A 14,365-nucleotide genomic window follows, 5' to 3' on the forward strand; every position below is an offset into this window, starting at 1 on the left:
CACCCCTTTGTTTTAAAACTAGGACAAATCTCACTAAGGTTCTCACTAAGTTGCTGAGACTGGCCAGAGTTCACTGTAGCCATGATCTCAAGATCCTCTAGCCCTGGCCTGCTAAGTGCTGGGACCACAGCTGTCAACATCTCCCATGCTTCTTGTCTTTTTTTTTTTTTTAAAGAACACTCTGATTTTTGTTTTAAAATTTTTTTTTTTTTTGTTTTGGCTATGAGCCTGGCTACACAGAAACACCATCTCGCAAGACAAAAACATCACAATTTTTTTTCAGTTATTGATTTTGTGGGTTACTTGTACGTATTGTGGGCATGTGTGTGTTGTAGCACACAAGTGGAGGTGAGCGCACAACAGAAGGGACTTGGTTCTCTTTCTTCCTCTACTGTGTGGATCCCCAGCTCCAAACTCACAGGTTGTCTGTCTCGCTGGGTAGCGCCCCTACCCGCTGAGCCATTTCATGGCCCTCCCTCCTCTTGTCTTCCAGTACCCGGATAATTCTCTCCACTTCCTCTGAGTGACAGGACTCCTTTTCTGTAGACTTCCTGCATGCATCTCATAGTGATTGCAGGCTAATGAAGTAATAACCGCCGTGCTTCCTTCTTGTGGTTTTGACCACTGCTCTCTGTACCCCTAGTGCAGCACCACAAGAGAACGCTTTTCAGCTTGGAAACCATCTAACCCATGCAGCTGCCGCCTTGTTATTCTTCCTCACAAGCCCTTGGGTGCCAATCTGCCCTGCTGTGGCACAGCAGTTCACCCCGTCTGTCCTCTGCTTGCGGAATTCTGACTTCCTGGTAATCACTGTCCAAAGAGTAGCTAGCAAATATCAAAGATGTAATGGATACTAAATATTTTATGAACATCGTTCAGTCTATTACTGTAAATTTTACTGGAGGTTTTTAGTGCCGTTTTTATTTTTATTTTTGGAGAGCCTGTAAGCTAGCCAATAAATACTAGCCATCTTTTTTTCTTCTTATATTTGATAGCAATTAAGTGATGGATTAGAAGAAATTGGGTTAGATGCCATTTTGTTATCAGTTAATATGATTGAACAAAGTTACTTTTTTTTTAACCTGTGGGCAAATGGTCCTGCTCCTCTTTTACTTTCAAATAGATGGATGACCTAGTGATAGGCAGTCCTGGATGTCCGCAGGCCCTGGAAGGAACAAAGCATTGCCCAAGCTCCCATATGGTGAGGTTGCAGGCTAGCATGTATTCCCCCTGCAGAAGGCAGATTGCAACTCACTGATGCATACTGAGCATCCATGGCATGGACAGAAGCCAAGATGTCTTTGCCATCATAATCCACAGGGTAGGGAGGCTTCTCTTTAGGAGCCTCTCAGTCCTGCTGGAAAGACCAAGTGCTTTCAACTTCCTTTTCATTTCTTTGTGGATTCTCGGTCGTACTAATTCCTTACTCTGCTCCGTCAGCGTGTGCTGCAGCTTTGAGTGCTTAAGTTCTCCAAAAATGACCCACCTGCTCACTTAACCTTTGTAGTCATTTGGGCCTGTGTTCTGTGGGCCAGGATTGCCCTCCAGGACCTCCAACATGCCTTGAGAGCTGAATATGGACAGAGAGGAGCATATGGTTTCAGCACTGGGTGATGGTGAGCGCTGTAGCTCCCCATGGAAGAGCTGGCAGCCTAGCAGGGCTGAAGGAGTTCAGGATGTGAAGGAGACTTTCGGCTCAACCTTGAAGTTTGGAGGAATACACCAGGTAGACAGAATGAGACTTGAGCAAGAGTCTGGGAGAGGAGAGTGTTCCGTTCTCTTCGTGGTGTTGATAGCTTACTCCAAGGTCAGGCATGATGGGTCTGCAGGCTGTGCCTGGAGACTGGAACTCCGTGATCTACCCAGAGGTGTACCAAGATGGAGCGTGAGGGTACCTGTTACACAGATCTGACCTCACGCACCTGCCTGGCCTGCTTCATTCTGCTTTTACTGCTTTCAAGCCAGATGCCATGGCACTCCTCCCTCCCTCCCTCCCTCCCTCCCTCCCTCCCTCCCTCCCTCCCTCCCTCCCTCCCTCCCTCCCCCACCCTCCCTCCCTCCCCCCCTTCCCCTACCCTCCCTCCCTCCTTCCCTCCCTCCCTTTAATCTCTTTTCTTTTGGGTCTCAACCATGTATCGCTGGCTAGCTTGGAACTCACTATGCAGACCCAGGCTGTCATTGAACTCACAGAGATCCACCTACCTCTGCACTCCCTAGTGCTGAGATTAAAGGACTGTGCCGCTACACCCAGCTTACATTTACCTATCCTACTCCATGAAAGGAGGAGAAAGGATTTAAAGAAGAAAAGTTTTCAGTGGTGGTGCATGCCAGCACTCGGTAGGCAGAGGCAGGTAGATCTCTCTGAGTTCGAGGCCAACCTGGTCTCTATAGAGTGAGTTCTAGGATGGTCACAGCTATACAGAGAAACCCCATCTCAAAAAACCAATCCCTGCCCCACCTCTGAAAAAAAGCATCTTGGGAACCTGGGTTTGAGAGGTGGTGAGAGTGGAGCTGAACGTGGTGACAGGGTGGGGCCAGAAGTGCACCCAAGTTTCTGGAACGTGGGAACCCTGACTGGGAGACAGGATGACCCGACAGGTAGCACAGCTCAGACAACTCAGGCTTTGGCTTGATTTCCTGGAGTGACAAGGGCATCATCTATGCAAGACAGAGATTCAGAGACAACTGAAGGGTTTTTAGTGTTTGTGAGTGAGACAGGCGCATGTTGTGCGCCATGTTTGTGAGGCAGGCTAAGGAAGGGAGCAAGGGGCTGGGTATGTAGGGCATACGGGCATGCCGGCATGCAGGGAGCACTGGGAGGTCGTCAGAGGGCATGCACCACTCCAGGAGCTGGGGAAGTATGTGCCTACTACTCCATGTGTCACGTGGTAGAGGAGGAGACAAATTTCTGTGCTGAGTGGTGGTGCAGCCTTTAATCCCAGTACTTGGGAGGTAGGGGCAGGTAGATCTCAGACAGTTCAAGGCCAGCCTGGTCTACAGAAGGGGCCTTGGAAAAATAAAAAAAAAAGAAAAGAAATTGCTAGACTCTGGTGCCCAGGTTTATTGCAGGCAGGGGCCTGGAATGTTCTGCACAAGGTTCCTGACCCTCTTTGGTGCTGTTGCTCTGTGTGCCTTAGTGATTATATTGGTCCTGCCCGGATAATCTAGGATAATCCCCCTACTTTACAGTCATCTGATTATCAGTCTTAATTCTCCTTTGTCATATTAAAATAGCATATTCACAGGTTAGGTTGTGGACACTCTGTCTGCTATATTTCTTTTTTTTGAGACAGGGTTTCTCTGTGTAGCCCTGACTGTCCTGGAACTTGCCGTGTAGACCAGGCTGGTCTTGAACTCGCCTGCCTCTGCCTCCCTGCTGGGACTAATGGTGTGTGTCATCACCACCCAGCCACAGGTCTTACTCTCTCCATTTACCTGCTTCTTTTCCCTCTGGCTGTAGACATGCTTAGATGACCCACTAAGATCACAGAGGCCACTCCCTTCTCGGGCTAATTTTATTTCTCTTGTTCTTCTCCAAAGTGGGCTGAGGCAAGATTCTTCCCTGTTCCTACTGTCTGCCGGGGTGAATAGACTGCAAGGCTAGACATCCCTGTGGCCACATTTTCTGGGTTCCCTCTGCTCTTGTCAGCCGTCCGAGCTCTATGGGACTTGTTTGCAGCATGTCTCCCGTGGAGCCTTTGCGGCTCTGTCCGCGGCTGCGTTGCCTTCCTGTGCTGCCTTCTCTTTATCCTACTGCCTAAGCCTGCTCCTCGGTCGGTTGGCCTTCCACCAGTGTTCGCAGCCGCTCCCATGATTGTAGCTCTGTGGTTTTGGTTTTCATTTGAGATGCGAGTCTCACTGTATTATCCAGGCTGACCTCTATCTTGCGGCTTTAAGTGATCCTTCTGCCTCAGTCTCCCAAGTAGAATGACAAGTATGTGCCACAAAACATAGCCATGGTCTTAATTTTGAACCTATGCTGAGGAGACTCGGGTGCACAGTTTCTGGCTGACTTCTCTTCTAACTCTGGTCTGCATTTCTTAATGCCACACGTCCCATGATTAACGAGTAAGGCTCCTAGATCTGTGTTGTGGCACACTGTATGTTTAACTGTGTGTTGTCTTTATCCAGGTGAGCTGTCTTAGCTGCCTTTCACCCCCTAATCCATTCTAGCTTCTTTCTTTATAAAAAGATTTGTTTATTCCTGCAGGCCAGAAGAGGGCACCAGATCTCATTATAGACAGTTGTGAGCCACCATGTGGTTGCTGAGAATTGAACTCAGAACCTCTGGAAGAGCAGCCAGTGCTCTTAACCTCTGAGCCATCTCTCCATCCCCTCAGTCTAGAGTCTTTACTCTGTCTGGTTTCTTTATTCTCATTGCATTTCTCCCTAGTCTCTGCCACATGCCTGTCACTGAGATGTGCTCAAAGTAGGAAGTAGCAGAGTATTGTGAATTTTTTTTTTTTTTTTTTGGGTTTTTCGAGACAGGGTTTCTCTGTAGCTTTGGAGCCTGTCCTGGAACTAGCTCTTGTAGACCAGGCTGGTCTCGAACTCACAGAGATCCGCCTGCCTCTGCCTCCCGGGTGCTGGGCTTAAAGGCGTGCGCCACCACCGCCTGGCGAGTATTGTGAATTTTATGATAAATTATGAATTTAATTTATAATGAAATTTTGCCTTTATAGGCAATTTAAAAATGTACAGAATTAGGTCATTCACAGGAAAATAATGTTTTAAGAAATTAAACTAGAATTTCTCTAAAAAAGTGAAATCTGGTGCTGGAGGGATGGCTCAGTGGTTAGAGCACTGGATGCTTTGTAGAGGACCAGGCTCATATCCCAGTAACCACATGGTGGCTCACAGTCATTGGTAACTCCAGTTCCAGAGGCTCTGATGCTCTCTCCTGACCTGGGTACCGGGTGGGCACTCAGTGCACAGTCTCAAGTGCCGCAAACACTGATATACATAAAACAAAATAAATATTAAAAAATGGTGAAACCTCATTCATTTGAAAATTGTGAATCATAGGACAGGGGACATGACTCAGTTGGTAGAGTGTGCCCACGATTCTCCCCCTAGCCCTGCTTCAGTGCATACAGTGGAACGTACCTGTGCAACCCTAACACTTAGGAGGTGCAGGTAGGAAGAGCAGGAATTCAGGGTTATCCTCAGTTACATAGGAGTTTAATGCCAGCCTGGGATACATAAGAGTTTATCTCAAACTAAACAGAACACACAGAACCCCCCAAAGAAGCATGCGGACCAAAGGGAGACTGTTTGGGTGGAGGAGACGTACCCAGCACCCTTCCTGCTCACCCCAGTGTCGGCTGTCGAGGGCCTTCCTCACTTGCTGTTCTGTGACATGGGGTTAAGTCTGGCCTGTGCGTGCTCTGCGCCGTGGTGCCCGTTGTACACTGGAGAACCGCTGCTTTGGGCACACTGTAGTTCACCTGCTTCCTATATGTTCCACACACCTTCCACTCGGGAGACTAGATCCTGCCCTGTCACCTCCTCCGTTCCCGAGAGGCCTTTGCTTGTGGAAGGTGCCCAGTTGGCAGCTGTCGAGTGAATGGTCTCAGGACACTGTCCTGTCGAGAAACTTTTTGTTTTCCCTTGAGATCCCATGTGCTTTCGCTGAGCTCTGAGATGCTCTGTATTCCATGGGCTCAGGACGCCTCTGAAGTGACCCAGCAGTGCCCCACTCGCTGTAGATCTGAGGAATTACTTTAGTCAGTGTTGGAAAGTAGCCGACTGCTAGGCCTCATTTCCTCGCTTAATGGTTTTGCCAAGCCTGTGTCTCATAATGTCAGTACGACCAACTTTTAAGTATGTTGATTAAAAAGAAACGCATGGAGTAATCGTCAGTCCTGTACATCTTAGACCTAATTATGTTTGCTCGGGCATGATGCAAATGTGGTATCAAATCAACCTTCCCTTGGCATCTAGGCCAGAGGGCAGACATGCTCTGCCTTGGCTGGTGTTCTTTCTTGGAGAAGAGGAAACTCACCTTATTCGGGTGTTAGCAGCAGTGGCCCCGAGAGTGCAGATCTCAGCAGGGTGGAGGGTGGAGCTTGAGTGGACCGCTGACCTTGCAATGGCGCAGGAGCCCTCATCCTGTTGTTTCTAGGTTCTCAGTGTGGATGGCCCTGCTGCCCAGTACACGCACTGTAACACATGCTCACCTCCCAAGGAAAGGGGCACTTTGGCTCGCCCATCTGATGGCCTCAGATGTTTCATAGCAGGGACCTTAAAGTGTGTGTGTGGAGGGGGTTCCTGCTTGTCCTCTAGTTCAGACATCTTCTGAGAAGGCCAGGAAGTAAGACATAAACAGATTTTTGCCCCCAAATTCTAAGATACACGAGTACAGACTAGTTGACCTGACATTCTGGCTTGTGCTTTGCTTTTTGTTTTGTTTTGTTTTTTTAAGACAAGATTTCTTCATGTACCTCTGGTTGTCATGGAACTCACTTTGTAGACCAGGCTGGCCTCGAACTCACAGAGATCCACCTACTTCTGCCTCCAGAGTGCTGAGATTAAAGGATTTTGTTGTTGTTGTTCTGTTTTGTTTTCTATTTTTTTTTTCAAGTCAGGATTTCTCTGTAGCTTTGGAGCCTGTCCTGGAACTAGCTCTTGTAGACTAGGCTGGCCTCGAACTCATAGAGATCCACCTGCCTCTGCTTCCCAAGTACTGGGATTAAAGGAGTATGCCACCACTGCCTGGCTGTGTTTTTTGAATTGCTTTAAGTTTTTATTTTATTTTACACATGTGAGTGTTTGGTCTCTACATATGTCTGGGCACTACATGTATACAGTGCTTGAGAATACAGAAGAGGGTGTTGAATTCCCTGGAACTGGAGCTTAAGATGGTTGTGAGCTGCCGTGTAGGTGTCAGAAATAGAATCCAGGTCCTCTGGAAGATCAGCCAACACTTTTAACTATAGAGCCATCTCTCCAGCCCTAAGACGGGGTGTGTGTGTGTGTTCGTTCAGTTTTATATGTTTCCTATATCCCTCCTCTCCTCTTCCCTTTCCCCCAGTCCTCTGTCCCTCCCTCCCCTCCCTCCCCCCTCCTCCCTCCTTCCCATTTTTGAGATATTGAACTGCATATGTAGCCCATGCTGCCTTAGTCTCTGTCCTCATACTTCAGCCTCCCGAGCGGTAAGATTTACAGGTGTGTGTCACCGTAACTCCCTCCGGTTTCATCATGAGCTCATGTCCCTTGTTTGCTCAGGTTGCAGATGAGTACATACTTACCCTGGAGGAGAATAAGAAGACCAAGGGTCGCCGCCAGCCCTTAAGCAAGCTCCCGCGCCATCACCCGCTCGTGCTGCAGGAGTGTGGCAGTGATGACGGTGAGTCTCATCTCTGCTCTTCACGAGAAGGACAGCAGTTTACCACAGTGAGCCCTGCTGTCTCAGGGCGTCAGAGGGCAGTGGTGAGCGAGGGCCCATGGCTAGCTCTTCTCTCAGGTATCTGGGCAGAGGCTAGGACTTCCGTTTGTGCAGGTTTGTGAATGTGTTTTCTTCACTATCAGTTCAAGATCGGTGGACTGTGCCACACACAGTGTAATTGTATGTAGGTTCTTTCCCTTCTTCAACTAGGAGGTGTAAGACTGATTTTTCAGGATAGGAAATTCTTCCAGTGTTGCCAAGCCCTGTGCTGAATGTGTGCATACAAAGCAGGCCAAGATTGTCCATGTCCTCAAGATGGTCACAGAGTAGTGGGGGGGACAGCTAAAAAGATCTAAAGAAAGACTCATGTCGCATGAGTACACAACAGAGAGGAAGAATGGGAGCAGAGGAACTGTCATCAGCTCAGCGTGGCTCAAGTTCAGGGCCATGGCTACAGATTGAAAAGAGCTGGAGGAGCCAAATGGGAGTGAGGCTGGGTGCACAGCCCCACCCGTGAGCCTACTGAGGCTTTTCTCACAGGCATTTGGAGCCAGGGAAGTGTGTTTCAAGCAGGATAGCAACACAGTCAGGTGGGTGTTAGGAGGGCTGCTCCTAGACCAGCTGGGCTAGGGTGCTGGTGGCAGGGACTGGAGAAGTGGAAGCAGTGAGAGAGAGAGAGCTGGATTGTGCAGCGGTTCATAGAGCTGTGAGGGTGAGGGACAAGGGTGAGTTGATGGCTGCCTTGTGGCTTTTAGTTGGCTTTGCAAACCGTCTCGTGTGGCTAGATGTTGATAAGGGAAGCATGGATGTGTTTTGTTCGGTTATTTTTAAATAAAGGGGTCTCGTTGAGAAGGCAGAGAAGGCTGACCAGAGGCTGGGGATAGCTGGGCAGAGGAGCCTGGGAAGGAGGCAGAAAGGGGAACTAAAGACCTATGCACGCCAAAATGGGAAGCGTGGCTCTGAAACTCATCTTGACAACAGCAGGGAGTGGCCATCTCGGCTGCCAGGAGCAGAGAGGGGATGCTGGTAGGGCTCAGCGGTACTGGCGTCTGTACCTTGTGGATGCTGGTGGGCCCCAGCGGCACTGGCATCTGCACCTTGTGGATGCTGGTCGGCCTCAGTGGTACTGGCGTCTGCATCTTGTGGATGCTGGTGGGCCCCAGCGGCACTGGCGTCTCTGCACCTTGTGGAAGAAGAGGCTCTGCTTGCACAGTGATGCTCTAGTGCTTCGCCTTCTGCTCCTCTTTCCGTCCTCCATGTGCAGCATAGCTCATCTCATGAACAGCCTGGGAGTGGGGACAGCCTAGAGGTCCAGGGATCAGAAGACTGGACAAACCCTGAGTTGGGGTCCCAGCAGTGCCCCTGAGCTTGTGCTCCAGCCCCACTGAGAGCTCCTGTCTGTTGCTTGATTTCTTGCCTAGGTGCTTTAAAATGACACAGATTAGCTGGGTGGTGGTGCACACCTTTAATCTCAGCACCAGGGAGGCAGAGGCAGGCGGATCTCTCTGAATTCGTGGCCAGGCTGGTCTACAGAGTGAGTTCCAGGACAGCCAGGGCTACACAACGAATCTGTCTCCAGAAAGAAACAAAAAGCAAAAACAAACAAAACAACAACAAAATACACTGTAGAAAAATTGGAAAAACAGAGGTTTTAAGAAGCAAAAGATCCTTATGCCTGTCTTCCAAAGGGGAGCACGTGATTACTACGTACATGCACTCTTAGGCTCGCATAAAACATGTCTGAGTGTTTCTTTTTGAAATAATATAATTGTTCGAAGAATTTCTCTCCACTTTTTGTGATGAGCAGTGTTCAGTTACGACAAAATGAAGGGTGGAGAGTCTGTGTGGTCCCTGCATGCTAATTGTTAATTGTTATCAGAACATTTGCTGTGAGTTTGTCTGCTTTCTCTCTGCTAGTACACTATGGAACCAGGGTGTAAGGTAACCCAGGCTGGCTCTGAGCTCGTGATCCTCTTGCTTTTCACTTTTCAGGTTCTAGGGTTATAGGTATGTGCTGCTATACCGTGCTCAAGCAGTGTAGGTGGGGTTTTCTGTCCTGCCAGCCTGCTTCCAGATAACCATGTGGAAACTTGATATTAATTACAAATGTGTGACCAATAGCTCAGGCTAGTTACTAACTAGCTCTTACAACTTAAATTAACCCGTATTTCTTACTTACATTCTGCCACTTGGCAGTACCATCTTTCAGCATGACATGTTCATCTTGCTTCTTTCCACAACTCTGACCCCTTTCTTCCCTGCACTGTTTTTGTCTAAGTCCCACCTAACCTCTGTCTGTCCAGCTGTGGGCCAGTCAGCTTCTTTACTAACCAGTCACAGTGACATGTATCCACACAGTGTAAAGGAAAGATCCCCAAAGTAGCTTTAGCCTCACATGGATACAATGTGTTTTTCTGGTCACTTGACAGTGTATATATCCACAGGGTGTAAAGGAAAGATCCCCAAGGCAGCTTCAGTTTCACGTGGACACAATGTGTTTATCCAGTCACTTCACTGTTTCCTTTTTTGTTGTTTTTCAAGACAGAGTTTTGTTGTGTAGCCTTGGCTGTCCTGGAACTCTGTAGACCAGCCTAGCCTCAAATTCAGAGATCTTTTTGCCTCTGCCTCCTGAGTGTTGGGATTAAAGGCATGAGCCACCATGCCTGACTGTTTCATTTAAAAAAAGAAAGAAAACCTTTTTAGGAACTAATACAGAACCTCACCCATGTTCGCTGAGCACCTGCCACTATCCTGTGTCCCTAAACTTTTTACTTAAAAGAAATTATTTATTTGTGTTTATGAGTATTCTGCTTGCATGTATGTCTATACCACGTTTATAGCATGCTCCAAAGAAGAGGACGTGGGATCTCCTGGTACTAGAGTTGTAGAGAGTTGTGAGCTGCCATGTGGAGGCTGGCAGTGAACCCAGGTCCTCTGGAAGAGCAGCCAGTGCTCCTAACATCCCTCTGGCCCCCTCTTTTCACTTTCTATTTTAAGACAAGGTCTCACCACCTTTTCTAGACTGGCCTTGAACTTTTGGTCCTGCTGCCTCAACCCCCAGAGTAACTGGGATTACAGGCCTGCCTACCCGTCCCAGCCAGATCACCCCACATTAGTACACCAATAGCATCTCCTACGGATTGCCCCAAATAAGCACACTGCTGTTAATCTTGTTTTACATCCAGGACGGTAGTTCCTAATAGCCTTAGGCCAGCTTTACCTTCCTTCCCCGGCTTGACCTAAGAATGTACCCAGTAGGGTTTTTCCCTTTGGAATTAATATAAGTCAAACAAAGGTTATGTATTATACTTAGAATTCTTAGTCTTGTTTGTCTAATATAGCTTCATTCCACCGTTTCTTCTATCTTAGAAGCAGGTTTGGCTATGTAGCCAAACTGGGTTTGAATTCATGATTCTCCTGCCTCATCAGTGAGCTTCTACCACCATGCCCAATTTCTCCCTACTTTTTACAAAAGCATTTTTATTTGAAGTACATTTTTATTGAAATGCACACGTCTTGACGATAAGGCTCTGTGAAGCTTTACAAATGTAAACTGTTAAAATCTTGACTCCTGCAGTTTTCACTTAGCACAGTGAACGTTTCCCTTGGCATTCAGTGTTCACATATGCAGTGATCTGGGCCCTTTTGGGCTTTGTAAGTAGAACAGATGTCCATATGCGAAGACTGGGGCTATGAGCATGTCTATTTCTGTCTCTTCCGTACCATCTTGGTCCCTCCTGTTTGGGTCAGGCACTCTGGCTCCAGTCTGAACCATGGGCCCTCTTGGGGGCCGACTTGCTCTGCTTGCATTGACCTCCTTACACTACTGCCAGATCCCTTAGGTGAAACACACTGAGAGGTGGGGGAGGTACTGGTTTACCCGCACTGTGCTAGAGTGGCCTGCAGCGAGCAAATGAACACTGGTACAGTGTGCCCTGGTACAGTGTGCCCATGCAGCTCACTCTGGGCTGCTGTACCAAGATCATGGGGTCTCTGGGGAGAGGAGGGTTTGGCCAGGGATACAGCCATAGGCTTCTCATCCCCACATCAGGCAGCTGTCCCTATAGACTTGAGCAGTCTCTTCTGATATTTGCTCCTGCTTCCTCCCAGCATTCAGAATCGCGGGGGCTCTCTCCCTGCCCCTTGACCTCGTGTGTTCCAGAAACTAGTGGGCTTTACACCTTAGTGCTTCCATCTTGCTTTGTGAGATTTACATTGTGTTCCGTCTGTAGTGAGACTTACTCTTCTGGGAAGATGTATACAGAGAAGGATTTTTCTTGCACTGTGGTTAAGGGTGCCTGAGATGTGGGACACACTAAAAGAGGGATGAGGAGACTTTGGGCCAGCACGTTATGGATTCAGGCTTTATAATGGTCTCTGGGATCATCATTTCTCTCCCCCACCCCCATTCTCTGAAAATGCAATAGCAATGTTTATTTGGGTTGGATTATGCCTGTAGGCTCTTCGTTCACAAGCTCCTGGTTGAAAGGTGACATGAACATTTTATGGTCAGGAAGAAGATTCATCCTCTGAGGTATTGGGGAGTCCTTCCCCAGTCAGGGAGACCCCCCCCCACCTTGGACTTTCCAGAGAGAGCTGGAAAGTCCTGACCAAGGCCGTGATGTAAGATCTTTGAGGCTTTACCAGTTTTGTTTTCTCTCCCTGTTTCTCCAGCACAGCCGAAGGGAAAGCCCTGAGGGGAAAGGACGTAAACATGTTGGCATTTGGGAGGCAGCAAATGGCGTAGTTCTTGGCAGACTGGTGCTTTATTCTGCTGCCCCCAGAGAAGGCAGGGTTGAATGTGACAGCTGTTACGGGGAACAGAGTGGGCCGAGTGCCTGAAACATGAGGAAGAATAGAGACCTTGAGTCAGTCTGACCAGAAAGAGCAGTACAAACAGCCGCCCCCTACCCCGTCACTCCGGCGCACACCCCAGCCAAGTCATTCAGGCCGTAAAGGAGTCTTGGTATCAGCTCTGCCCTTGTTTTTTATCTGTCGTCTCTAGAACCTTGAGTTTAGTTCTGCCATGGGACCAGGAGCCCTGGCTGAGCCTGTCCACTTTAGGCCGACCTCCCATGTACAGGGCTGCTGTAACGTGTTCACTTTTCTTCCTCTAGAGACTTCTGAACAGCTTACCCCTGAGGAAGAGGCTGAGGAGACAGAGGCTTGGGCCAAACCTCTGAGCCAGCTGTGGCAGAACCGACCTCCGAACTTTGAGGCTGAAAAGGAGTTCAATGAGCTCATGGCCCAGCAGGCTCCCCATTGTGCTGTCTGTATGATCTTCCAGACATACCACCAGGTGAGCCTGCCCTGCTGCCTGCAGGCATCCCGGGCCAGCCGTCTGGAAGCTGGGCTTAATTACGGGTGCGGAGCTGCGCCACTGCTTTCTTTAGAGCCTTTTCATCCGGCGTCCTCGCCTTGTCAGTGCTTTGGCAGATAACCCAGCCGTGGGAGCTTACCTTTAAGAGTGCCTTGATTGGTGATCTTTGCCCATGGCATGAGCCTCGATGCTTGCAGAGCCTAATGTTTCGTATCCTCCTGGTCTGGGGCTCTTCCTGCCTGATGCTGTACAGTCCTGATCAGTTGGGTCCAAGACTGCAGTTTTTCCCCATTTGAAGTCAACGTTGGGTGAAGAGTCAGGTTCTCCTGCCGTCATCTTCTTCCCTCACTGTCACAGTGCGTGCTGTTTGGCAGAGGGTCTAACGCACTGAGGGCTGGGTTCAACTGTGGCCCTTTCCATGCCGGGCACTGATGACCTCACCATCATGGGCCACTTGGTCCAGGCTCTAGAGGACAGGCGGGAATTCACAGCAGCAGGGACTGCCTAGATGGTCCTACACAGGGTGGCAGTAGGTTAGCAGCTCTCGTGGCACAGCTGCCCTGAGCTTGGCAAGGCCCCAGGCTCATGCTTGCAGAAGGATGGAACCTAGACCCACATACTGGATCAGCAACCCACTACGTCTTTGTGTTAACAGAAAGCCGCCGCAAAAGAACTGTTTGTGCCTTTGTGAGGGACATGACTGGCCTTATTGTTACTGTTAGCAGATCTCCTAGGTGGGGGCAGAGTTTCTTGAATGGCATCGGCTCAGAGGGTGACGTTTCCAGGCTCTGTTCTTGGAATGGGGATAATGGTGCCATCCAGCGGCAGAGCCTGAGGATGTTTGCTCTGCGTATAGTTTGCTAAGGGCAGCGTGTAACATAATGTTCTTCCTAGAGAGGCCCCAAGCCAGGAATCCCAGGTGGGGATCCAGCCATGTGACAGTGCTGTAGTTCAGGTGACTGCTGACATGGCCCTCAGAGGTAATCAGTGCTGGCCCATTAAGAACATGTGCTCTGGGTGCTGTCTCCGAGTGCACATGGTGGGGCCACCATGTGCAGCCACCTGGGGACAGGCAGTGCCTTGCTGCTAATGTCTCAGTGCATTTTATTATCACTTGGTTTGGGAAGACTGAAATCCCAGGTGCCTCTTACTTGCTCCCTCTTCTCAGTTGTCCCCCAGGGACCTTTGTTTGATGCTGCTGTGAGAAATTGAATTTGAGTCATTAGAGGTAACTTCAATTAGTAGCTTCAGGATAATGGCTGTGCACCCGGGAGCTATAGCTGCAGTCAGCGCAGGAAGAGGCCCTGCTTTCTGCTGACGGAGCAGGTGGAGGGCTAGGAGCACAGACGTGTGCTCACTGTGCGGTGCACGTTCTCTGCCTTTCACTTAGGTGGAGTTTGGAAGCTTTACTCAGACCTGTGGGAAAGCGTCGGAAGCAGCTGCTCAGACCCAGAGGACCAAGCCATTGATCCCAGAAATGTGCTTTACCACGACGGGCTGCAGCACAGACATCAGCCTTTCTACCCCTTACCTGGAGGAGGATGGCACCAGCATGCTAGTGTCCTGCAAGAAGTGCAGTGTCCGCGTGCACGCCAGTGAGTACCTCTCAGTTCCTCTCCTGTCCAGCAGCATGGCCTGCCTGCTGGAAGTTGTTGTCA

At 49.3% G+C, this 14,365-nt stretch overlaps 1 protein-coding gene across 5 annotated transcripts in view; it reads left to right on the forward strand.

The window, feature by feature from the left end:
• The window catches only part of Kdm4a (lysine demethylase 4A), a 45,091-nt gene that overhangs the window by 20,435 nt on the left and 10,291 nt on the right, over positions 1–14,365 (forward strand). For all 5 annotated transcript variants that reach the window (XM_057784011.1, XM_057784013.1, XM_057784012.1 and 2 more), the window contains exons 12-14: positions 7,228–7,348; positions 12,505–12,686; positions 14,098–14,302. In XM_057784011.1, the coding sequence (XP_057639994.1) occupies positions 7,228–7,348; positions 12,505–12,686; positions 14,098–14,302 (508 nt within the window). The remainder of the gene's footprint in view (positions 1–7,227; positions 7,349–12,504; positions 12,687–14,097; positions 14,303–14,365) is intronic.

This window comes from Chionomys nivalis, chromosome 11, assembly GCF_950005125.1.
Source record: "Chionomys nivalis chromosome 11, mChiNiv1.1, whole genome shotgun sequence".
Taxonomy (NCBI): domain Eukaryota; kingdom Metazoa; phylum Chordata; class Mammalia; order Rodentia; family Cricetidae; genus Chionomys; species Chionomys nivalis.